We start from the raw sequence: 25391 nt of genomic DNA, 5'->3' as shown, positions 1-25391 counted from the left end.
ATGTGATGGAAAAAGCCATAAAACAAGAAAAAAGAAGAGCTCTATAAGTACCTAACTAATATAACACCGACTACGTTTCTCGGACTACGATTTGCTGTAATAACAGAAAAAAAGTGTGTGCCCAGTTATAAAAATAAATAAAAGATTAGGTATTACCTTATTTATGTGTTTTATTGAAATTAACCATAGAAAAATAGAAATAAAAGAAAATTTAAAACCTATATATAGGTACCTATCTAGGTAGCGTATATACTGTACCTATAGGGATTAGTATATATAGCAGATCCTGTAGTTGCAACTCAGCTCAATAGATGGCGTTACCAAAAAATAGGGACTGATGACTCTATACCCGTATATTCAATGTACTCTATGCCTGCTGCTGTGCCATTCATATAATGTACTCTGTGTGCCCCACTGCTGTGTTCAATAAAGCACAATAATAAACATATAATATTATTGAGTCTTTAAATAATTGTAATTGTATAAGAGTCCGAGAACATGTAAAAACTGTTTCACTTTTGTTCCATTCACCGTGTGAGTATTAGACATTAGTATTTTTATAATTTATGCACATTTTGCACAATTTTCTAATGCCAACAATGATTTTATCTAAATCATCAGTACTCTTATTATAAATGCGAGTGTGTTTGTTTGTTGGTTTGTCCTTCAATCACATCGCAACGGTGCAACGGATTGACGTGATTTTTTGCATGGGTATAGATAAAGACCTGGAGTGTGACATAGGCTACTTTTTATCCCGGAAAATCAAAGAGTTCGCACGGGATTTTTAAAAACCTAATTTCACGCGGACGAAGTCGCGGGCATCAGCTAGTATATAATATTATCATATTATAACGCCAAACGAAGATATTACGAATGGGGGTACTCATTGATCAAAATTTATTTCATATCCAATCCATACTCCATATTCCATACTAATATTATTATAAATGCGAAAGTGTATGTGTCTGTCTGCTTTCTGTTTAGCTGTTTAGCTTTTCACGCCCCATCCGTTCAACTGATTTTAACAAAATTTGGTACAAAGCCAACTTGCATCTCGGGGAAGGACATAATAGATACTACATACTTTTATACCGGAAAATCAAAGAGCTCCCACAGGATTTTTAAAAACTAAACCCCACGGCCGAAACAGCGAGAATTATACCCATGTCACTTTTTTTTGATGTTGGTAATTTTTAGTATACTTTCACTATTACAGTTCTTGACATCATGGAGAATCCAGAATCTAGTACAAGGACAGGCCAGGAGGCACCTGTTTCTTGCTTCCATCCTGCTACTAAAACACACAGATTTATAGGCCTTGTATTGATGTGTTTTCTTTGTTTTGGTGAGTTTAGAAGTGTATTGGCATTGCAGAGGGTGTGACTTGGTTGTGATAATGTTTATCAGGGTGCTCACCCCGGCTTCACTCTGCTGGAATTCCCGAAAATCCTTTCTTAATTGTGTGTATGTAACAATGAAGCAATTTGCAAACTGTTGAGGTGCATGCAAAACTTCAAGAAATGACATGTCAGTTAGGGGTAAAAATATATATATATAATATTATAAATACTCGTTGATTCAAAAGTACTTGTAAAAGTTTAATTGAATAGAAAATATTTATATATTATTTTATTAGGATTCCGTACCTCAAAAGGAAAAATGGAACCCTTATAGGATCACTTTGTTGTCTGTCTGTCTATCTGTCAGTCAAGAAACCTACACGGTACTTTCCATTGACCTCGAATCATGAAATTTGGCAGATAGGTAAGTCTTATAGCAGACATTAGGGGAAAAATCTGAAAACCGTGAATTTGTGGTTAGATCACACAAATAAAAAGTAAATTGTGATCATGAACTAATAATTAGTATTTTCAATTTTCAAAGTAAGATAACTATATCAAGTGGGGTATCATATGAAAGGGCTTCACGTGAGCTTTCTAAAACAGATATTTATGCATTATAGTTTTTGACTTATCGTGCAAAATTTCTAATAAAATACGACTGTAATACAGAACCCTCGGTGCGTGAGCCTGACTCGCACTTGGCCGGTTTTTTTTATTTTGTCCTGACTGACAGACTGATCTATCAACACAGAGCCTAAATTTTGACAGTAGGTTCCTTTTAGGGTTCCAGTAGGGTATGTACATTATATGGTTCCACTTTGCTTTCCTTTATTGCTGGTTTACTACAGAGAACTCCTTCCAGAGTTTAAAGGGTTCTGGCCAAGTGTGGAGTGGCAGACTTCACACACCTTTGAGAACATTATGGAGAACTCTCAGGCATGCAGGTTTCCTATTCCTACTTATGTTTTCCTTCACCGTTAACACGTTAAATATTACTTAAAACGCACATAACTCCAAAGAGTACATGTACGAGATTGAACCCACGACCTCCAGTTAGGAGGTGGACGTCCTAACCACTAGGCTACCACAGCCTAAGATGTAGTAAGCTCCAAAAAATATACTTAAAATATTCCGTTCTTGTAGTAAAAAATTAATAATCGAAATTGTATTTTAGGTATGTAACAAGATTCTTTGTTTTAGGTTCATATTTCTGTTATGACACACCAGGAGCACTTGCTGATAACTTCAAAAGTGACTCACACTTGAATACATCACAGTTTGCCCTGCTATACTCTATATACTCGTGGCCTAATGTAATATTATGCTTTATTGGTGGTTATCTTGTTGATAGGTTTGTATCATTATTGCTGTATATACATAATAGAGAGAGAGCCAGCGCGTGCTAGACCTTCCTTATTTTATAAAAGCTGAAAGTTTCTCTGCGTATTGTCCCCAACACTGGGAAGAACGTTCGTTTGGATCGTCTAATTTTTTTTTTAATTTTTTTAATTTTGTTTATTTGAAAGTAATCAACAGCGTAAATACATAATTATTATTTAAATTTAAATCTAGGTATAACAGAAGGCCAAAAGAGATTACTTAAAATAATAATTAAACTATTTTAACAGAATAGAGTTAGAATAAATGTAGGTATATACAATAATAAAATAAAATAAAATAAAATTATAGTATAGTATTAAAGTGTCTGGCAGGGGGTTGCCACCATACTAACTACTAAGTGTCTGGCAATGCACGACGTTATTTCTGATATATTATCTAGGAATAGTATTATTCTGAAGTAAATATAAAAAAATTTGACTATACTCTGCTTTTGACATTTTCATACAAAGCCACCATGATCCAAACAAACATACAAACAAATGTTCCTCCCAGTGTTGGGGACAACACGTAGAGAAACTTTCAGCTTTTATAATATAAGGATGGTCTGGCACGCGCTAGCTCTTAGGCCATAATATTGTGCATTATCACTGTATTATGTACACATGTTTGTTGAAATATGTTATGATCACCAGACTTAATAATGTTATTGATATCTAGCTATTCTGTTAGATGTATTTGATGAATTGAAATTGAGACTCACAATTTGTAGGTCGGTAGGTATATAACAATGATTCAATATCATTAAAGATTGATTTGAATTTTTTTAATTAAGTAGAGTTTAATAAATTTAATAAACTTTACTCATTCAATAATTTAAACAATTTTTAATGATCATGACAAGCAAATATTACTACAATCTTGTAACGAATTGTTTTTAAATTCCTACAGCAGATAAAATATTCATAATTATCATCAAATTAAATCATATAGAATATTAAAAAAGTATAGCAGTTTATATAAATACATAATTATATTTATGAATTGAAAAATATATTTTTTAAGATCTTTTTCTGCCTGTTTCAGATGTTTTGGCGTGAGATTAGGAACAATAATATACATGACCATTGTGTTTATTGGGGCAGTAGTGTTTGCATTTGGAGTTTACATTAACGCTTACTGGTTAATGATACTTGGCAGATTTATATTTGGGTAATTTTTATTTGACTGTCTTATCAGTATAGATTTTGAGACCGGATGTTTTATGAGTTGTTATGCATGTGGTTTAAAAATTAATGGCCCGACTTCGTCCGCGTGGTGTTTTAAAACCCGGATTATAACTCTTTGACTATTCAGGATAAAAAGTAATAAAGAAATGTCAATCTCCGAATCTGTATCAAATTTCATTAAAATCGCTCTAACAGAGCTATCTCCACCTTACAATGATTATGCTTACCTAAGAATAATTACTTTTATATAGGATTTTTGTTATTTAATTTTATTTGATTTCTGTAAAAATGCAAGATTTATTTACTCCTAAAACGGAGCCTTAAACCCAATTATTGTTTCTTATAGCTTAACTTATCAACACTTCCAAAATTACATTCTGTATATACTTAGTTTTAAGGTACATAGGTATAATGAATCCTTGCTGCTTGGGTTGCACACCATCTCGAAACGTAACTAAATTGATAGGTGTAAACGTAGTGCTATCCTCTTCTCGTTTTATAATTATATTAAATGGAATCTTTGAAAATAGCAACCGCCGAGTTTCTTGCTGGTTCTTCTCGGCATTCCGAACCAGTGGGACACAAGATACATTTGACGATTCAAAAGTATATTCGAATCGAATTCGAAGTGTATCGAACAAACTTTTACAACTACAGTACGCGACTTGACATGGCAATCGGAGAGGGTTCCCTCTCCGATTGCCCCGCACACCCGCACAACCCCAGCGCTAACCCGGTACGGACGTGCGCGGGTAACATGCGGGGGAGCCTGGTGCGGAGTGTCCCCCCGCCTCGCACCGATAGCTATCTCAACCTATCGCGGACTATGTACTATGTAGTTGTAAAAATATCTTTCTCTATCTAATTCTATTAGTATCGGCGGGGAGTCGCTGCAAGTGGCAGTCAACAACTATGTGGTGGTGTGGTTCAGCGGCAAGGAGCTCAACATGGTGTTCGGCCTCCAGCTGTCGGTGTCGCGGCTCGGCAGCACGGTCAACTTCTGGGTCATGGAGTCCATATACCGATGGGTGGCCAACTACTATGGAGGCTATGAAAAGCTTGGCGTGGCTTTATTCATAGGTTTGTGGGGTTTTTACATTACTAGATGATGCCTGCGACGGCCGCTTCTTACTAATTTTTTAATTCATAGACTAGTGCTTGGCTGCAATCAGGGGCCCTACTACCAACGCTTAAAGTAGTAATGTTTTAATATTGTTCTGACATTTTCTTACAAAAATTGTATGAAAATGTCAAACAATATTAAAACATTACTACTTTAAGCGGTGGTAGTAGACTGTAGAGCCCCAGACCTTTTGGCAAGTGGTGATGCAGCCTGAAATGGACCGCGCTTGCTTAGAAAATGTTATCTTATGTGCTTCCGAGATGTCAAGCACGTAGATTTTTGCTTGAGCTAAGCATTCTCACCGTTTATAATGTTAGCTTGATGCTTGAGTCAAGCATTTACGTGCTTAACGGTGATTGGTGCGATTTTATATTTTTACTTGACGCGACGTTCGGACAGTTGGAGATCATATGAGAAAAGTGCCGTTGGTGCGACCGTCAAGTAGCTTGATCAAGCAAAACAAAACTGCGTGCTTGACGTCAAATCGCTTGACCGTCTCGGAAGCCCTTTAAAATAAAAAGAAAATAAAAATCATTTATTTCAACCAGATCACGATCATATTATTTGTTAAGTAGTTATGACACACACCTTAAAACTAATATTAGTAGTCATAAAACTGTTTACCTAATCCTAAAACTATATCCAAGAACGGCCTGATTAGTCAGCGCGTGCCCCATATGACAATGATTCAGCTACTAAACCTTTCAGAAAATGCCCTCAGGAAGAATCCTGAGGCAATAGCAATTGGAACTAACCCGTATCCTGCGCACCAGGCATGCATATCTTTAGGCGTTATCTAAAGGCGTTATCTTTTTCAGCATCACTAACGTGTCTGGGCTCGCTGGTTTGCGCCCTGCTGCTGGGCTGGATGGACCTCCGAGCGGAGAAGGCGCTGCGGCGGCAGGAGGCGCAAGCTAAGCCGGACCAACCCTTCCACCTCAAAGATATATTGAAATTCAAATCGGTTTTCTGGCTCCTGGCTGTTATTTGCGTTGCCTATTATTTGGCGATTTTTCCCTTCATCGCTCTAGGAAAGTAAGTAAGCTAGTTGACAACCTTTATTTCGTAGCAAGTACCCTTAAGCCTAACGCGGTGTACGCGCCTTTTTTGTATTATATGCAATCTTGCACCCATAGGCCGGCTCCACACATTGGTGCCAACGCCCGTACCAACGTTGGTCGGTTATTTTCGTGAAGCCATCCACATCTTGGGTATTAATACATTTCTGTCCCGACAGAGCCAACGTGAAGATGTCTGATACAGAAATCGAAATTGCTCTAATACAAATTAGTATAGTACCAAGTGCCTATAATTTATATTAGTTTAGTGAAAAAAAAGGAAATGCCACGTCAAAGAAGATGGTGGACGTACGCACTCGATGTGTATTGCAATAAGACTGATGTTGGCGGCAACGTGTGGATGGATCGCTAACGGTGGCGCAGATTTCTTTGAAAAAACCGACACAGAACGGCCAACCCCTAACGTTGGCGCGAGTGTAGGGGTGTGAGCCAACGTGTGGAGCCGGCGTTATAGTGCATTTAAAAGATATGTGTAACCACACCTCACAAGATCATCCAATGTCAAGGAATACGGCGGTACTTATTTCATACGAATAATTAAAAGACAAGATTTACTAAAACACCCTCAACCTTGTTGAAATAGAAACAATACCTGGCTACCTAGAAACTTATCCACCATTTAGTTCATATAGCACGAATAAAATTGATGCTACTGCATTGGCGCAAGAGGCGTAAAATGCTTATGAACCACGCGAAATTAATTTTTCGGTGGGTGATGAAAATACATAATATGAATAAGTGCAGCAGCATTAGTTGGCAGTATCGCGCTAATTGCTTGGCTTATAACAAAATTATTTACAGGTTGTTCTTTGAACGCAAATTCGACTTCATGCCACAAGAAGCGAACACAGTGAACTCGATGGTATATTTGCTGTCGGCGGCGCTCAGCCCCTTCTTCGGCATCCTCATTGACAAGACCGGGCGCAACGTGACGTGGATCATACTCAGCATCGTCGCCACCATCGGCTCGCACTTCCTACTCGCGTTCACGTTCGTTAATCCTTATGTTGGAGTGGTGAGTTGTCTGTTTACTTGCCCGCGACTTCTTCTGGGCCCATCTTCGGCATCCTCATCGACAAGCCTGTTGGCAACGTGACGTGGATCATACTAAGCATCGTCGTGGTAAGACTTCATTATTATTTTAGACCATAATTATGTTCTTTCACCAAGTTTCTTACGGCATACCTATTTGCTATCAAAACAATATGCAAGCTTCTTAGGAGTGTACTCGTTTAGAGATACTGTGCTTATTATGAGATTTTACATCACACAAACGTTGATAGAATTACAGCGTCGAAACTCAATATCGTCAGAGTTAAATGAACCATTACCCATTTATCGCTATCCAACTCCGACTGCCGAGAGAGAGCAAGCGTGCTCTAATTTGTTAATCGGAGTGGGATAGTGATAAGTAGGTATTTGCTTCAAATATGTAGGTATTAGGGGCGCTTGATCCTACATGGTTGTATCCTAGTATTGACACCCTCAACATCTGTCAATTGGCAAACACTCTCTCTGAATGCGGTGCCGTGATATAGCGGTCACTACCTGAGGCCGAGTAAACTTAGAGTGTTTATTGAGGGGTTTAAAAAAAATTGAGTCAAGAAGAATCTGTTTTCCCCAGATATCGCTCGGAATATCCTACTCTCTGCTCGCCGCCGGTTTGTGGCCGCTTATTGCGATGGTCGTTCCGGAGAGTCAAATGGGAACTGCGTATGGAATGTAAGTTATTCCACTATTTTGTCTAAGGGAATGTTAAAAAATCGGTAAGTGCTAGTCGGACACGCACACTAAGGGTTCCGTACTATCCATTCCGTGCAAGAAATAACACTTTTTAATTTACACGACGGTCATTTTGAAATTTTAATTACTTGTTGTTATAGTGGCAATAGATATACACATTCTATAGAAATTTCAACTCTACTTATTACTGTTCACGAAATACAGCCCGCTGGCAGATAGACAGACGGACGGACAATGGAGGCAGTAATAGGATCCTGTTGGCACCCGTCGGGTACGGAACCCTAAAAAGTGACCCAGCATTGATCAAAATAATATTTTGTATAATGCTAGATTCGTAGTGTCTGTACCTTTCACGGCTATGATTGGCTAACTAGCCACCTCAGTATCGAAATCTGAATCATGAAAATGGAATTTCTGAAAATCTTTACTCGAATTCTTCATTTTAGTCTAAGTTCCATGATTCGAATCACATCATCATTAATATAAATTGAAGTTCTAGTATTGTACATTTTTTTGCATTGGGACTAATGAGCATTTTTTGCAGATGTCAAGCCGTACAAAATCTGGGATTAGCTGTGACTATAATATTTGCCGGAATAATAGTTGATAACTATGGATATTTCATGCTAGAATTGTTCTTCCTTGGATGTTTATTTGGTAAGCTTTCTATGAACATAAAACCGAGCATTAGTGTTCGACCGAACATTCGGCTTCGAAGTTTTGGCCGAAGCTGAAAGTTTTTAGTAAACGCCAAAATTTATTTCAAGTAAATAAATTTTCATTAAGTACTTTTAAGTAGGTAAATAGTTATTACGCGTGACTGGATTTAGGATTTTTTAAATCTCATGGGATAAAAAGTATCTTATGTCATTCTCTGGGTCTTTGGTCTTTCTCAGTGCTTGTATGTTGGTCTGTTTTTCAGTTGGTCTCATTTTCTATAGGCAAGCGCGCTCCATCTTAGGCTGCATCATTACTTGCCAGCAGGTCTGATTGCAGCCTAGCGGCAGTCGAATAAATAGTAGTTTTATACTAAACTAGCTTACGCCCGCGACTTCGTCCGCATGGACTACACAAATTTCAAACCCCTATTTTATCCTCTTAGGCCTAGGGCTTCAATTTTCAAAAATCCTTTCTTAGCAGATGTCTACGTCTAATAGCTATATGCATGCCTTTCAGCCCGATCCGTCCAGTAGTTTGAGCTGTGCATTGATAGATCAGTCAGTCAGTCAACTTTTCCTTTTATATATTTAGATAAAAAACCGGTCAAGTACGAGTCGGACTCGCACACGAATGCACACAACATACAATAAACTATAAATAACAGTTTTTTGTGATATAACCACAATTTTACTTAAGATATTTCTACCTGCCAAATTGCATGATTCTAGGTCAACGAGGAGCACCCTATTTTGATATCCTTGACTGATCTTACGAACAGATACGACTGACAGACAATGAAGTCATCCTAACAGCGATCACGCACTCATACGATTCGAATCCGTGAAAATACGGACACAAAAAATATCTACGACATATGTCATAAGCTACCATACAAAACCAAAAGGTACGTATTATCACGGACTTGGATCAGCTTGGATCGGATGAGTGCGTAACCGCCGTTAGGGTTCCTTTTGTCTCTGGAGATACGGAACCCTAAAAAGACCGTGGCTTTTAATCTTTGTTTTGTCTTCAGCGTCGCTGATAGCGGCCGTGCTCATCTACATCCTGGACTCTGCGGAGGAAGGAGTGCTCAACCTGTCGCCCGGCGCGAGGGAATCCCTTGTCAAGTGAGTTGCATGTTGTATTGCTACTAGTTATCATCTCAACCCCTCGCTGACCTACTACTAAGCACGGGTCTCGTCTCATGAGAAGGTTTTGCCATAAGAACATTAGAGAACATGCAGGTTCTTCTTCTTATACTTTGGTACAAAGTATTATAGATAGTAGTATCTTGTAGACATGTGTCCGCTATAGCTTAACTTAACTGAAAACCGCTGCCGTGCCTATAGCGTACCGTAGCGTTATTGTCGTAGCAAACAACGGTTATCAGCTATCATCTATGACGAACCACCTGACAACGCAACACTGCCAACTGGCAACTGACAATGCATTGTTTGGTTTTTTGGTAACTAGAAACGCAATAATTATGCCTTCTCTTTCTTTCTTTCACTGAAAGCTGAGAAGGAGCGGTTATTGGGTACCGGCTTAGTAACTAAGAACTTGGTAAACCAAAGCCGACCTTATCTCTATTACGCTAAGGCTTAACTGTACAAGTACTTGTCCATTACACTTTGATCTATCAATCTTAATACAGTTAGCCTTAGAGTAATAGAGATAAGGTTCTCTTTGGTTTATCAATCTTCGTGAAATGTTTTTGGTTAACTGGACTGTGGCTAACTATTCGTGGAGGCGTCCACTATAGTTTGACCTATGTCAATGATCAAATTAAACTTTGCTGCTATGAACTTAAGGTTGTGATTACTTCACGATATTCATGAAAGTAAAATTGGTTTTATTTTAGTGAATATGCGCGCGCTAGCTATACAGACGGTATTGATACGGCACCTAGCTTAGTTACTACTACGAAAACCGCTGCGCGTTGCGCATATTAAATTAGTTGAAACACAACTCTGATACTGATATTCGGCAACAGTTATCAATATCGGTATTGAAACTAAATAACTGTTGATTAACCGTTGCCATAAATAGCCAATAACGCCCATCTTTAGTATCTTGAATACCCTGTATCACTGCGACCGTCTCCGATCTATTGTGTTTGCCTCCACTTCACATTTCCTTGTCAAATCCTGTGGCCGCCAGATACAGCAGCACTTTTTTGACTGGAATTGAAGTAACATCCTCAGGGTATTCGATGTGTTTCCCTAGGCGGATGCTACGTTTGTGCATTAAAGCAGGGCAGTAGCAGATAATGGGGACTATCTGCTACGATAGTGGGGGGTTTAATTTTTTTTTAATTTTTAGTTTAATATATTAATTAGATTTAGATAATTTTTAAGGCTTAATCTAGTGCATTAGGACTATTTCCTGTAATGCTAGATTTAAGGAGTTGAATAAATAAATAAATAAATAAATGTGCAACAGAGTCTCGATAGTCTCGTGGCACAGTCTGAGGATGTCCGAGCCCTGGAGCTTAAGGTTGTACATGTGCCTGTTTAGGCCACAGTGACCCGTTAAAGATCGCACTTGAATGCACAGATCAGCTGGGTGATTACGTAAAACGTTGCAGGAGCGACAGCAACACGACAACAGTAGCAATGAGACAGTTCATTTGCTGTCTCTCTTCTTCTTATTTTGCTTTGTGGCTATTGCTGTCTCTCTCTAGCGGCTGTTACGTGTGATGTTTGACAGCAATGATCGCGAGATTTATGCCTGTCGGAAGCCTGTCGCGAGATACGTAATTACCCCGAGGGTTTCTCACGATGTTTTCCTTCACAATTAAAGCAATTGATATTTTAACAAGTTAGAGGTGCGTGCCCGGGATCGAATTCGGAACCCCTGAAGCGGAGGCCGAAGTCATAACCACTAGGCTATCACCTCTAGTAGTTATAGTAGCTCGATACTTTGTTAAACAAAGCTAAATTGTTACTTGCTGTATAATCTGATCAGAATTATCATATTATACATTATAGTTATAACATAGCTTAAACAATAGTTTTAATGAATATTTCTAGTCTGACTAAAACGTTTTTTAGCTATTTATAACGTTATTAATTATAGCGATTATATTATTTTCAAGAGTTTTGACAGAACTTTTACAGTAATTGGTACATCAGTTACAATATAGCGATCGTAAAATGTAAAATGATCGTAAAAAAAGGCTTTATTTAATTATTATTGAGTTAGCCTAATAGGTAAAGAAATAAAAACGTCTAAACATTTCTATATCATTTTTTGATAAATAGAAAAAAGATTTTATAATGAAATAAACTGTGCAAGTTATTTTTTAATATTCAAATAAATCTGCCATGATAAAAATAATCTAATACTTATTTGTTGCATGGACAATGTGGGTAATTCTATTGGACACAATCTTTAAACTAAACTAAAACAACAGGTTTAAATTATTGCCATCCCTTTTATAATGCTACCTGAGGAAAGGACCTTTATACTACCAAACTAAATAGACAAGTCAAGTACGATAGTACTTTTACGTTTTACGTTTAAAGGTTTTGTATAGCATACATAATAAGAATTAGCCACATCAAAGTAACTTTTACTATGTATTTTTATTCGCGCTTTCAGAACGAGAGTCAGTGCAGAGGAAACTGCCAACTTACTCGAGAACACTGAAAGTTCCGATCAAGAGGAGATCGACTCGGAACCTTCTAACAGAAACCCCGACCCTGAGGCGCTGGAGCAGAGCGCGGGCGCGTCACGTGACCCTGCACAAGAGGAAGCCGACCGGATACGCAGTCGATATTTCTCGCACCTCCTACCCACTACTGTCCTGCCAGAAAGACCGTAGGCGGATGCTCACTGGACCTGGGCTAACCCAATACTTTACATACTGCTTTATTCCATATCTGACACACATTTGACGTATAAGCAGCGTGTAAATGTTTATTGGTAAAGGCTCAAACTATGCGCAGAAGCAGGAAGACGTACACCTAGCCGATACTTCTGACATCTTCTGCCTAGTCAGAAAGACCTTTGGCGGATGCTCACTGGACCTGGGCTAACTTTACATACTGCTTCATTCCAAATCTGACACACATAACTCATAAGCAGCGTGTTTATTGGTATAGGCACAACCCTTGCGCAGGAACAAGCCGACCAGGCACGCAGCAGGTACTTCTCGCACCTCCTGTCAGAAAGATCTTAAGTGAATTGCTCTCTGGACCTGGGCTCGTCTAATAGTTTTACACACTGCTTCATTCCACACACACTATTGACGTATAGGCAGTGTGTAATTTTTTATTGATAAAAGAGTCTAGGCGACGTCAAGTGCGCGGGCCTTTATACGGTGCCTGCTCTAGGTTAAGAATCAAATGTAATTGCAGATTTCCAAGCATTGATGTGGCGTTGAGGCGACTATGTCGAGGCTAAACTTGCACAACGTCTCGCTTTGACTCCGTCTAGACTATAGTGAGTTATTCGTCTATGGTTGTAGAAAGGGCGACTAAGCCTATCCATAAAAAAGAGCTTATTAGTCCTTTCTACAAACCAGTGACGAATTAATATAATGTATGCTTTAGACTAAGGCCCAGACTCACTTTGAACACACCACCCAACCCGATACAGTCGACGTGACGTGTTCAAAGTATAACTCGGGCCAGTGTTATATAATGTAAATATGTAATTAATTCGTAGTTTATAAATATTCCTATTGATTTCGTGATATTTTTTATTAAAATTGTATTAAAAGATAACAATTATTATGAATATAGACTTATCCAAGTTTGGTCGTTTCATTTGTTAAGCCTCCAGTACACATTGGTCCAATGCGTACGGCAAGTGCCGGTCAAGTATATTTTATTGATGTTTGTATGAAAATCCACAAATACAAATATAAGACAAAACGTCACATAGGTATGAGTGACAGAGACAACGCTCTACAAAGCCGAAATCTCATTCTAAAGGTCGATCTTAGATCATCATTATCTTCTACCACGTACTATATCTTACCTTGGTGTAAATGCTGTGAAGTGGCACATGTTGCCCCCTACATTAAAGTTATTTGAATTTGAATTTAGCGAGTGGCGGCCTTCTGATTGATATCGGTTATCTACTCGCCTTACGTACGTATGTATGGTACGCGACAGGTTGAAATAGAATCGGGGAGGAACACCCCGCACACCCGTACAGCTCCCGCGCAATCCGGTGCGCTGGCTGGTGGCTTCCCCCGCCTTGTACCCCGATTGCTATCTTAACCTGTCGCGGACTATAAGTACCAATCGCTTGCGTATATCGAATATATCGATGTTTTAAGTAATAGGTGATTGTAATTAATTAGGCTTTGACACGGACACGTTAAAAGTCCCATAAAAATTAAGATAATAAATAGGTATAAAATAATTGCTATTCATTTGCAATTATAAAATTATTTAAACTTAGACCTTTAATTACGAAACTAGTTAAAATAGCACTTAAAACCAATAGGTCATCTTTAAACTGCCATCTTTGTCTCTCTGGGTTTCCAACGTGCTCGCTTGGCGGACTAGTTTGCGCATAGAATTCCGCCGTAAAGGCTGCATGTCTGGCAACACGTCTTCTGTAGACGGAGCTTGGGCTAGCTCGAACTGGTCCAAGTTTTCGTAAGAATCTGACTCTGGAACTGCACTCCTGTAACATAAAATATAGATGATGAATGATGATGGAAGTTATTTTTCAATTATTATTATTATTTTAATTATTATTATAATCCCTAGCCCCGTTTAGGGGTTGTGTTCAAAAATCCTTTCTTAACAGATGCCTACGTCACATAACTGCAGTCCTCCGCATGCCAAATTTCAGCCCGATCCGTCCAGTAGTTTAAGCTGTGTGTTGATAGATCAGTCAGTCATCTTTTCCTTTTATATATTTACACTATATGATGTCCGTAACTTCATCCGCGTGGATTTAGGTTCTTAAAAATCCCGTGGGGGCTATAAAAAGTGACCTGTGTCAGTCTCCGGGGTGCCGTACCTCTGTACCCTTCATAAAAATCTGTTTAACGGATGGGCCTTTAAGAATCCCGTGGGAACTCTTTGTGAGTTACCGGGATAAAAAGTAGCCTATATCCTTCCCGTGGATGTAAGCTAACTCTGCAAGAAATTTCATCAAAATCGGTTAAACGGATGGGCTGTGTATAATATTATTAAGCTCGTATGATACTCGTGAGCCAAGATGAACAAGTTCTTAAATTATTCTCATTCATTACAAACACAACCCTGAACCATAAACCCTAATCACCGTAAGCTATAAATGAAATTCGAGTTTGAATGGATTTGAGGTTTTCCGCATAGCGGGGCCGTTGCTGAAATATGATTCTAATTCGTAGCGGCGGCGTAACCTTCATGTTCCGTATGATATCGTAGCAAGCACCTACGCTAGAGCTACGCCGACTATTGTAGCATGCTCCTGACGTCGCTCGTTGTAGATAAATAATATGGCAATGATATGGCATATATTATTTGCTTTGAAAAACAAAAATGTCATGAAAAAAATATACACTTGATAGTAAGCTTGATAGATACTTGCAATGTTTAATTTTGAAAGGAAATTCGGAATTACAATGGGAGCGTTGTGTCTCCGAAAATATTTAATTAAATAGAAGGCATCCCCCTGGTAGATGTGATAGAGTAATCGGGTTTTAGTTTCTGCACTTTATCTTGTTTATCAATACTAGGTATACATTACGTCGAAAGCCGAATCTAAGGCTTCTGCAAATCCGTAATCGTTAGCGGATTATCGCAAGACTGAGGTTATCTTTTATCGATAAATCGACATAAAAATCGACACTTAAAAAAATAAAAAGGCGGCCTTTTGACCTGCGATGTATACGTAGCGATTTAACGAGGTATGTGTGTGAAATCCACGACCAATTAAACCCTTTCATTTTAATTGAACCCGTTTCCACCAGACCTAGGAAAATAAAAGATCTTATACATCATAAGGCCCATACCTAAATAAATATAAATAAATGAAAATAGTTTTTATTCAATTAAACATTCACAAGTCCTTTTGAATCCATACACACATACCACTGGTTTGGAATGCCTTTCCTACCGAGATGAATCAACAAGAAACTTGACGGTTGCTCTTTTCAAAGCTTTAATACACACTGGGGCCGATTCTCTTGTACACAATCTCTAAACTAAACTAAATGAACAGGTCTAAATCTAGTGCTATCCTTTTCCGCAAGCAAAATTATGAAGATTTAGACGTGCCATTTTAGTTTAGTTTAGAGATTGTGTACAACGGAATTAGCCACAATATTATGCCATATATAAAAAAGTAATTGCGGTCCCGCGCATTGCTGGAACGAGCTGCCGGTCAAATCCACGCTCTTTTAGTAATATTCGATTGTGTACTATATACATCATAGTGGTGGGTTCATAACTTCATACACATCCCTGATGAAAGGGTAGCCTTAGTTATACCTTTGGCCACCGCACGCTAAGCAATCCTTGTACGTCCAATCTTTGCCAAACTCTTCCCCCTCTTCAGCGGTCTGAGGTAGAGAACAGTGAAGCGTTTCCGGTAGTCGCAGAGCTGTAATGCCTCCAACCACCGATACTGCGCCCATTAGAACCAGTGGCAGCACCAAATTGCTGGTCCCCTAAAAAGAAATTCATATTATATCAATCTATCAAACTCCCACTGCTGGACATAGGCCTTTTCGAGAGCGCGCCACAGCACATACGGTTATCTTTCTTTCTCATCAGTCGCCATCTTAAGGTCATCACTCCAGCGGACTGGACGTCTGGGAGAGTGGTCCCATGCTGCGCTTATCGGTATGCGGTCTTCACTCCAGAACACCACATTGGGTATCGGCTCTGTGATGAACAAGACATGTCCAGGTCCACTCCCAAATTAATTCGAAAACAATCCTAATCCTTATCCTAATATCCTAATCCTAATAATCCGAATCCTAATCCTAATAATCCTAATCCTAATAATTCCTAATAATATTATAAATGTGAAAGTGTGGATGTTTGGATGTTTGTTACTCAATCACGCAAAAACGGCCGAACGGATTTGGATGAAATTTGGAATGGAGATAGATTATACCCTAGATTAACACATAAGCTACTTTTTATCCCGAAAAATTAAAGAGTTCCCGCGAGAAAAATATAAAATCCACGCGGACGAAGTCGCGGGCATCAGCCAGTATTTGATAATCCATTGGACCTATGTCCAGCAAACAAGCTGATGATTCAAATTATAGATACAGTAGATAGAAAAGCAATGGTCGCTTACTGAAGGCAATAAGATAAGTTTCTGTATTCGGCCATAAAACTTTTTGTGGTAAACCTTGTTCTTAAAGTCGTAATTATTCTTACCAAATAATTGATGAACGGGATAATTATTAACCCCAGTCCGCCGATATAAGCTGACGTTCCGATTCCGATTCCTCTTAGCTCTGTTGGATACAACTCTCCAGCGTACGGGTAAATTATCAAAAACGATGCCGATATGAAACATTTCGATATTAAGTATAAAATCAGAGTTTCGTTCTCAGCGTCTAAAATGAAAACAGAGCTTTAAGCTGCAGATCTATGAATGTGATGTGGTGCTACGTAATCCGGCGTCACCAACCAGTCGAAGCGCGGTTTAAGGCGACAGAGTGTATGCACGTCTTCGAATAAAATGTATGACTTTTTTACAATACAAGATTACATAGATACAAGTTAGCCCTTGACTGCAATCTCACCTGATGGTAAGTGACGATTCAGTCTAAGGTGGGAGCGGGCTAACCTGGAAGGAGTATGGCAGTTTTTATTAAACCCATAGGTACACCTTTGGTTTCCACACGGCATCGTACCGGAACGCTAAATTGCTTGGCGGCACGGCTTTGCCGGTAGGGTGGTAACTAGCCACGGCCGAGGCCTCCCACCAGACCAGACCAGAAATTTAGAAATTATAAAATTCCAAATCCTTGCCAGGAGCCGAACCCGGGACCTCCCACTAATAAGACCAAAGCGCTTACCACTGCGCCAGGGAGGTCGTCAAAACCTCTCGTCGACTCGGACTGCCATGACTATACCACAGTAATTTAATATTTTCTTTAGGTAAACTGATAAATTTTAGCGTTTACACACATGTATAATGAAAAGTTTTAGTTACCGCTTGGCAGAAGAACAGTGACGATACAGAAAATTCCGCTGATGACCATTGAGAGGCAAAGAGGCCAACGACGCCCAACGCGATCCATTAGAATCCAACAAACAATATAGCTTGGAATTTCTACGGCGGACGAGAGAAAAAAGCTCATGTACTGGTTGCTTCCGATGGCCGGTCCATAATAACTAAGGCCCACGTACACCATTTCTGATGCACACCAATTTAGGGTAATCAAAATAGTTTTAAGCCTCATATTTGGGGTTCTACATAATGCAAACACACTAGGAGCTTTTGCTTCTTTGAATCCATGTTCTTTTTGTTCTAACACTTGTTTTTGAAGTTTTTCCGTGAACTCTTCCGGTAACTCTTTGCCATTAACTCTTGCGATGGTCTTTAGGATGCTGTTCGCTTCTTCTAATCTTTCTCTCATTAGCAGCCATCGAGGCGATTCCGGTAAAACGAACCAGTAGAGATAATAGAAGAAAAACGGAACAGATGTGGCTAGTGCAAGCGATCTCCAATCGCGCAAGACGTATGTTACAATGGATAAAAGAATCAATCCCAAAGTATAGAATATACAGGTCATTACAGTAACAAACGATCTGTAATTAGGTCCTGCAAGTTCCAATGCTAAAAATAATTACAACTTTACAAATAGAACAATATTAAAAAGAAAATATTTTCTCTGCATTCATCAAGTAAAGTATCAATAAATAATACATTAGGTCAAATAAAAAAACGTACACTAGGTACCTAAAATCTACACTTACATATTATGAATGGTATTTGATAAACAGCTGGAATAGTTAATCCGACAATTATTCGTGCTAATACCCAAAACCAGAACTCATGTGCGTATGCTGTCATCATACTTCCAAGCAGTAAAGTTGTTAAACAGGCGAAAAAGGATTTCTTGCGTCCTATTCGATCATTCAGAAGACCAAAAGAGTACACTCCAATGGGTCCTCCGACATTCAGAGCAACTAAGCCGAGTGTAGGATAGACATCGTATTCGCATACTAAATCAAACTGAAAAATAAATAAATTCATAAAAACCGGTCAAGTGCGAGTCAGACTCACGCACCGAGGGTTCCGTTTTTTTTTTAATCTAAACACAAATTCACGGTTTTCGGAATCATCACTTTACTTGCACTATACACGTGCTATAAGACCTATACCCACCTGCCAATTTTCATGATTCTAGGTCAACCGGAAGTACCCTATAGGTTTTCTTAATAGACACGACAGACAGACAGACAGACAGACAATGAAGTGATCCTCTAAAGGTTCCTTTTTTCCTTTTGAGGTACGGAACCGTAAAATGTAACATTTATTTTCTCCACTTACAATTTACTAGCTTATGCTCGCGACTTCGTCGAGTCTGTGTGGAGTACACAAATTTCAAACCCCTATTTTAGCCCCTTAGGGGTTGAATTTTCAAAAATCCTTTTTTAGCGGAGTTCTACGTCATAATACCTATCTGCATACCAAATTTCAGCCTAATCCGTCCAGTAGTTTGAGCTGCGCGTATAGTCTGGTTTTAGAAGCAACGAAATCTGTATACGATTAAAACGCACATAATAAACCGTAGACTCCGTCGCAGAATCTCTCAAACCTATACTGTGCCTACATAGCGTGTATAATCCATACTAATATTATAAATGCGAAAGTGTGTCTGTCTGTCTGTCTGTCTGTCTGCTAGCTTTTCACGGCCCAACCGTTCAACCGATTTTGACAAAATTCGGTACAGACATAGCTTGCATCCCGGGGAAAGACATAGGCTACTTTTTATCCCGGAAAATCAAAGAGTTCCCACGGGATTTTTAAAAACCTAAATCCACGCGGACGAAGTCGCGAGCATCATCTAGTATTTACTAATTACTACACAAATCTACATCTTTTGACTTATCTTTTCTTCGCTTCATTCTTTCTCTTTGCTCTTTGCAGTATATTTACAGGACAAGTAATACTCTTGTTATATTTAAAACTCTACATATATATAGGTAGGTACATTAATTAGTAAATTACGACTACTTACATCGATAACGACAGAGGATTTCACTTCAGTTTTGTCGTATTCATAGCCATCTAAACAAGGTTCAACAGGCCAACTCTCATTTAGTTCTATTGGTTTGCCTGTGTTTAATAACGCAGACCAATCGACTGAATATCGAAGACAACTCTCAAAGGTCGTATTATCATCTTCCTAAAATGGTAAAACAAGTTTATCGTCATGTTTTTTTGGATGGTAAGCAAAATTAACTGAAATCATTACCTTACGTGGAATGGATATCATTTTACGATTATCTTCCGACATGTTGTATAATTGCGGTACTTTGCACCAGTGATCAGGGGTGTCAGTCATAAAGAGCTGGTTAAAAGCACAGAATCCACACGGAAGGCACGCAGGAAGGCAGACGAACCACAAAAGACACTTTTGGTACACTCCAAATTCACCAATTTTTGGTAGCACATCATCTAAATCGATTGGGTCGTCATTTTTTTCTTTTACCTTTAAAATTAACACGAAACTTAATAAGTACTTATTAAACTTGTTCCTATAGTCGTATAAAATTTTAAACATGAATAGCGTTTTCACTTTTGTTAATTTAAATGATTGCAAATTTAAAAAAATAGTTAAGTACCGATGGATGCTCCTGGGCACTGTAATTTCTTAAATGGTTTGAATTCTCAGACATGATAGCTTGTTTGTTTATATACACTTAATTTCGTACAGTTCCACACAACTAATGGCTGTTCTAGTCGAGTAGTTATTAAACTACCTTGGTATTGGCTGAAGCCATATAGTATTAATCTAATTGATCAAGTAAAATTGTATATCTACTGTCCTATAGTAAATATCACCCAGTTAATATTTTGTAAAGTTGGAGGATTACTCGTATGACAATAAAACTCAATTAATGTAATAAATAATTCGATTATTTACCTACTTACCTGAAGAGTATCAACAACATGTATTGTAACTAATACTTACGTAGCTACCTACCTAATATGTAAGTTGTGACTATTTTGCCAAGGAGTAGGTACCTATACCTACTTATTTCAATAATTTGGTGTACCTTGTTGACATACATAAATAATACATATATTGGATTATGTCGGTATATAGGTAACAAATAATAGATTTTCGCATAGGTCAAGGCAGCTTTAGGTTTTGGGCGGGCGTAAATGTTGTTAGGTACCTACGACTTGTGACCTTATTAGGACATACCTTTTTGCCACTTGTGTAAATCCTTTTATTCAAGCAAACTTTTACAAGTGCTTTTGGATCGCCACTGAATTTAACAATGCTCCGGAATGCCCTTCCTTAGCAAGAAACTCGATGGTTGCTCTTTCCAAATAATAAATAATCAATTCACTCCGCAGTAGTTCCGTAAAGACTAACTAATATCCGCCGGAAATTAGTTTCGTACCTACTTAAGATATTTATTATACTTATACCGGTCTACAGTACCTGGCAAGAATTATTGTACATCGACCTTTAAAAAGGAGCAGTTTCGTAGAGCGTTGTCTCTGTCGTTGAGACCGACAAAACGTCACATAGGTATGAGTGACCGAGACAACGCTCTACGAAGCCGAAACCTCTTTCTAATAGTCGATGTACAATATTTCCTGCCGGCTATAGGTATAATATTTCTTACAACATTAATTACTCGGATTAGGCAAAGCGCGCACGCCTTACCGATCGGTTTATTTAAGCGAGTGACTGGCGCTGTCTTATTTCAGCGTATTTAAAAAACTGTTTTATTAATGCATAATAGATTTGCTGTTAGTCATTGAAAAGACGGAATAAACCTGAAATCGATCTCTATGGATCCGTCCGTTGGGGAGGGCTTGGGAGGGCTATGCCACATACAGAAAAGTGCCGAGCTTACATTTTGCGGAATAGGTGCTACGTCTATATTTCAGATATCGATGAGAGAATACTTATACTCTATACTTGTTATAATATTAATATATCAATTTACTGTATATAGTCCGTACAAAACGACTACTCACGCGCCATTTTAACTCTGTGAGTCAACTGTCATGTTTATGTTTAAAGACTAAAGGCTCCCCCACACAGCCGCGTTATTATCGGTCGATAATATCGCATGCGTTATTGCGATATCTGTTTTCAGTACATTTTGTATTAGGATGGTCATGTAGTTACACACTGCTGCGATAATACGTCCTACTTCCATTGCGCCGTTATTATCGCAGCAGTGTCTAACTACATTACCATCCTAATACAAAATGTACTGAAAACAGATATCGCAATAACGCATGCGATATTACCGACCGATAATAACGCGGCTGTGTGGGGGAGCCTTAAAATCGTACATTTGACATGAAATTTGACACAAAGTTAAAATGGCGCGTGAAAAGTCATTTTTTACGCATTTATTGAATATCAATAAAATAAAATAGTAATGATTTTGTTAAAATATTTTATTTGTGAAACGTAGATAAAATTGATACACGTAATTAAACTCTTAGAGATAACTTAAAGTTTTTACATAATAATGAAATTGCGAAAATTGTCTTATTTTAACAATATAAGGATTGCGCGTTTTCCCACAACTTTCGTAATTGTACAGCGTGTCAACAGTCTCGCATGCACACTTAATATTTATAACTTTATAAGAAGTAATAAGTAAGATATTTAACTTTCTTATATAATAATACCTTCAAAAACATGAAATTGACTTCTTAGTTCCAACACAAATTAGGTACCTACATGCTTGTATAGCACATGTTTATTTTAAAATATAGAAATTTTATAATTTAAAATATTATAGATTTTTAATTTAAATATACGTCATGTTCCAATTGCAAGACCAAATACGAATTTTCTAAATTTTATAATAAAATATAACATCCCTTTTGGTATCGGTGACAGAATCAATATATATAATATAACATAAGTAGATAATAATATGTACATATATGTACATAATCAATTTTTTTGTACATTTAGTAAGTTAGAACTTAGAATAAAAGCAGCACATTGCCATTATTATACCTATAGGTATGTTTTACCTACTTTGAGTTTGGGAATAATAAAAAAATTAAAAAAAATCCAATTTTGCCACAATACAATAAACTTACAATAAAAATATACAAACAAAGTTCAAACATCGATAGTAATATTTTTTCAGCTCTGAAGCTACAAGGAATTTACTACAGAGCCTCATATTAACATTACTTTGAACCGTCGAAACAAGTTTTATAAAATAATCTACTTATAACATGGTCTCATAATTATAATGTTCCTTAAAAAAATTGTCGCTCATCATTCACTATTTTGCGTTCTGTTTTATTTCTACCTAAACGTATGTATTTAGTAAGGCAAGCATTTTAACATTACAACAAGGGCGAAAACCTACAATATGCAGGTTCTTGAGTAAATCGTGCATCTTACATTCGAAGTTTTCGTCTAGTGGTCACGAAAATCTCACTCTCACACCATAAGAATATTTCATATTGACTCGACGAGGGTGGGGCATATTTGCACTTTGTATCCATAACTTTTCTCGCTTTTCACACTTTCACAACTTTAATAAAAGTTCACTAGCAAATCGAAGTCTTTGTGTATATCTAGATAGATAATTAAAATCGTTTTGGATGGTAAAATTTAATATGTTTAAAGAGGTTTAGGTCGTCATTAACTTATTGAAATATTTGCACATCGGACATAGTTTGGGCGGTGTGATTATTTTATAAATGTTATGTACACGTGCAACATTACACTGCGAACGAAGGCGCGCGTGCGCCGCCCGCCGACGCTACGTGAGCAGCTTGAAAAACATAATGCCTAACGAGATGTTTATGAACAGTACAAGGATCACTAGTTGCTGTCTGGAGAACCAGTCCTGAAACAAGCAAACATTCATTTTGACATATTTTTAATATATAAAACACAAAAAATATTTCTACCTGTGTCGGTTGTAGTCTTTGAAACCATCTAACCGATGTGCCCCAGACCGGTTTCATTACATTGAAAAGACAATAATAAGAAGATGGTTTTAGACAAAAATAATTAGGAACATTCTTTTTTTAGCGTAGTATCACACGCCGGGTATTCGCTAGTGCTAAATAGTTTTGATGGACATATAGATAAATAAAAGCAGATGATAGTAAAAAACTTGGTACCTTTACTTGTGGACTAACTAGGTAGAGGAGGGGGTTGGCTCTCAGTTTTTCGGACTCATCGTGCATGCGGCGGACCTCCTCGCGTCGCGCGGAGCCCAGCGCAGAGACCTCCTCGCGCGACATGCCTCCGCCGTCCGGCAACCGTGGCATGCCCGCTACGTCAGGCAGCGATTTCTTGCGTTGCAGAGTTTGAGGGGTGCTGAGCATCTGAGTAAATATCAAAAATTCGCTTTACGCTAGCCATAATATACAAGATTTTTTTTATTTGGGTGGGTATCTATTGATATTCAATGGATGCATGTATATAATTTATTTGTTTCTAACAGTCGTGAATTTAAGGGGGATATTATCTGTGCAGATTGAAATAAAATTATAATTGGATGAAAAAATATAGTGCCTTTAGAAAAATTTATAAAGTTACTCGGCAGGAGGCAATAGATATCAACTTTAGAGATGTTATCAATTGACTACGAAGTACCTAATTTCACTATTACCCTTAGTTTCTACGTAATATTTGTATTGTCTACTTTTGGTTTAATCCCAAACTAAGTTCAGAGACCATATGTCAATTATTACTAAAACTGCTTAGAAGAAATAAATCTTGTCTTACGTCGCGTCGGGAAAATTCTAGGCCACAAAAGCAAAACTATTTATTTTATTTTACCTCAACGGGAGGTACATTTATCCAGCTTTCGGAAGCTCGCCGTGCAAGTATAGCCGGCGAACACATAAGGTCCTCGTCTTCATCCTCGTCTCCTCCTTGATACCACATTGTATGACAATGGCACACTGGTTCTTATATATTTTATCAATATACCTAACGTATATGCATATAACGTATTTGTTTTAAAGAAAAAGATCACGCATCACTTTTTCAGTTATAAATTGTATTTACACAACTTTAAATATTTCCACTGAGTCGTATTTTAAAAAAAGGCTTCGATTTTCCATTAACAGAGTCTAAGTATTTTCTATTTATATATTCAGCGAATAGGTGATGCGCGGTAAGCAGCAGCGAATGACTGTCTCGATTTAGAAATAGAACGGGCTGCCCGCCCCAGCTCTCCCGCCCACCGCCGAGCGTAAAACGCGCACATAACTATGGTTGTATATTACTAACATATCATTACGAATACACTAACAATGTTTGTTTCGTAAGCATAATGTGGAAAATAGTCGAAACGCGCCAATTTGTAGTAATTTAGTCGAAACGACATTTTATAAGGCACAATTGCACTTCATCTTCAAGCGTTAGGTATTTAATAAAACTTAGGTATCTAGCTAATTTGCTATACCTAGATACTAGGCAATAGGTACTTTAAGAAGAGGCTAACTAATACGTCATAATTCAAATTATATAAAATAACTTTAATTTGCCTTTAGAGTATTTTTTTATTACACAAAATGCACATTTTGATATTTAGATCTTGTTTAAACACGTGTTCTTTTTGAAAGTTGGAACTGAAACAAAACCATCTTTGCTAAAAATCCTTACTAATATTATAAATACGAAAGTGTGTCTGTCTGTCTGCTAGCTTCTCACGGCCCAACAGTTAACCAATTTTGATGAAATTTGGTACAGAGTTAGCTT

General features: G+C 37.9%; 3 protein-coding genes across 3 annotated transcripts in view; 1 reads left to right on the top strand and 2 right to left on the bottom strand.

The window, feature by feature from the left end:
- Positions 1 to 381: 381 nt before the first annotated feature.
- LOC117984911 (lysosomal dipeptide transporter MFSD1-like) lies at positions 382 to 13277 on the top strand. Its single transcript, XM_069498171.1, has 11 exons — positions 382 to 534; positions 1220 to 1348; positions 2547 to 2697; positions 3771 to 3896; positions 4788 to 4993; positions 5855 to 6071; positions 6917 to 7130; positions 7740 to 7837; positions 8403 to 8515; positions 9552 to 9645; positions 12122 to 13277. The coding sequence occupies exons 2-11, from the start codon at positions 1231 to 1233 to the stop codon at positions 12342 to 12344; spliced, it is 1560 nt and encodes a 519-aa protein (XP_069354272.1). The 5' UTR covers positions 382 to 534; positions 1220 to 1230; the 3' UTR covers positions 12345 to 13277.
- A 642-nt stretch (positions 13278 to 13919) lies between these two features.
- Positions 13920 to 20406, bottom strand: CarT (Carcinine transporter). The gene is made up of 8 exons (XM_034971571.2): positions 20290 to 20406; positions 19920 to 20156; positions 19683 to 19850; positions 18415 to 18673; positions 17648 to 18274; positions 16864 to 17045; positions 15961 to 16139; positions 13920 to 14161 (listed from the first exon to the last, which is right to left on the bottom strand). The coding sequence occupies exons 1-8, from the start codon at positions 20341 to 20343 to the stop codon at positions 13966 to 13968; spliced, it is 1902 nt and encodes a 633-aa protein (XP_034827462.1). The 5' UTR covers positions 20344 to 20406; the 3' UTR covers positions 13920 to 13965.
- A 1669-nt stretch (positions 20407 to 22075) lies between these two features.
- jp (junctophilin) overlaps positions 22076 to 25391 on the bottom strand; it is a 37755-nt gene continuing 34439 nt past the window's right edge. The window contains exons 7-9 of the mRNA XM_069498395.1: positions 24465 to 24573; positions 23801 to 24007; positions 22076 to 23520 (exon numbers count right to left, since the gene is read on the bottom strand). Of these exons, the coding sequence (XP_069354496.1) occupies positions 23434 to 23520; positions 23801 to 24007; positions 24465 to 24573 (403 nt within the window). The 3' untranslated portion in view covers positions 22076 to 23433. The remainder of the gene's footprint in view (positions 23521 to 23800; positions 24008 to 24464; positions 24574 to 25391) is intronic.

This window comes from Maniola hyperantus, chromosome 1 (assembly GCF_902806685.2).
Source record: "Maniola hyperantus chromosome 1, iAphHyp1.2, whole genome shotgun sequence".
NCBI classification, from domain to species: domain Eukaryota; kingdom Metazoa; phylum Arthropoda; class Insecta; order Lepidoptera; family Nymphalidae; genus Maniola; species Maniola hyperantus.
Note: the sequence above shows the minus strand (reverse complement) of the source record. Positions and strands in the feature narration are given on the sequence as shown.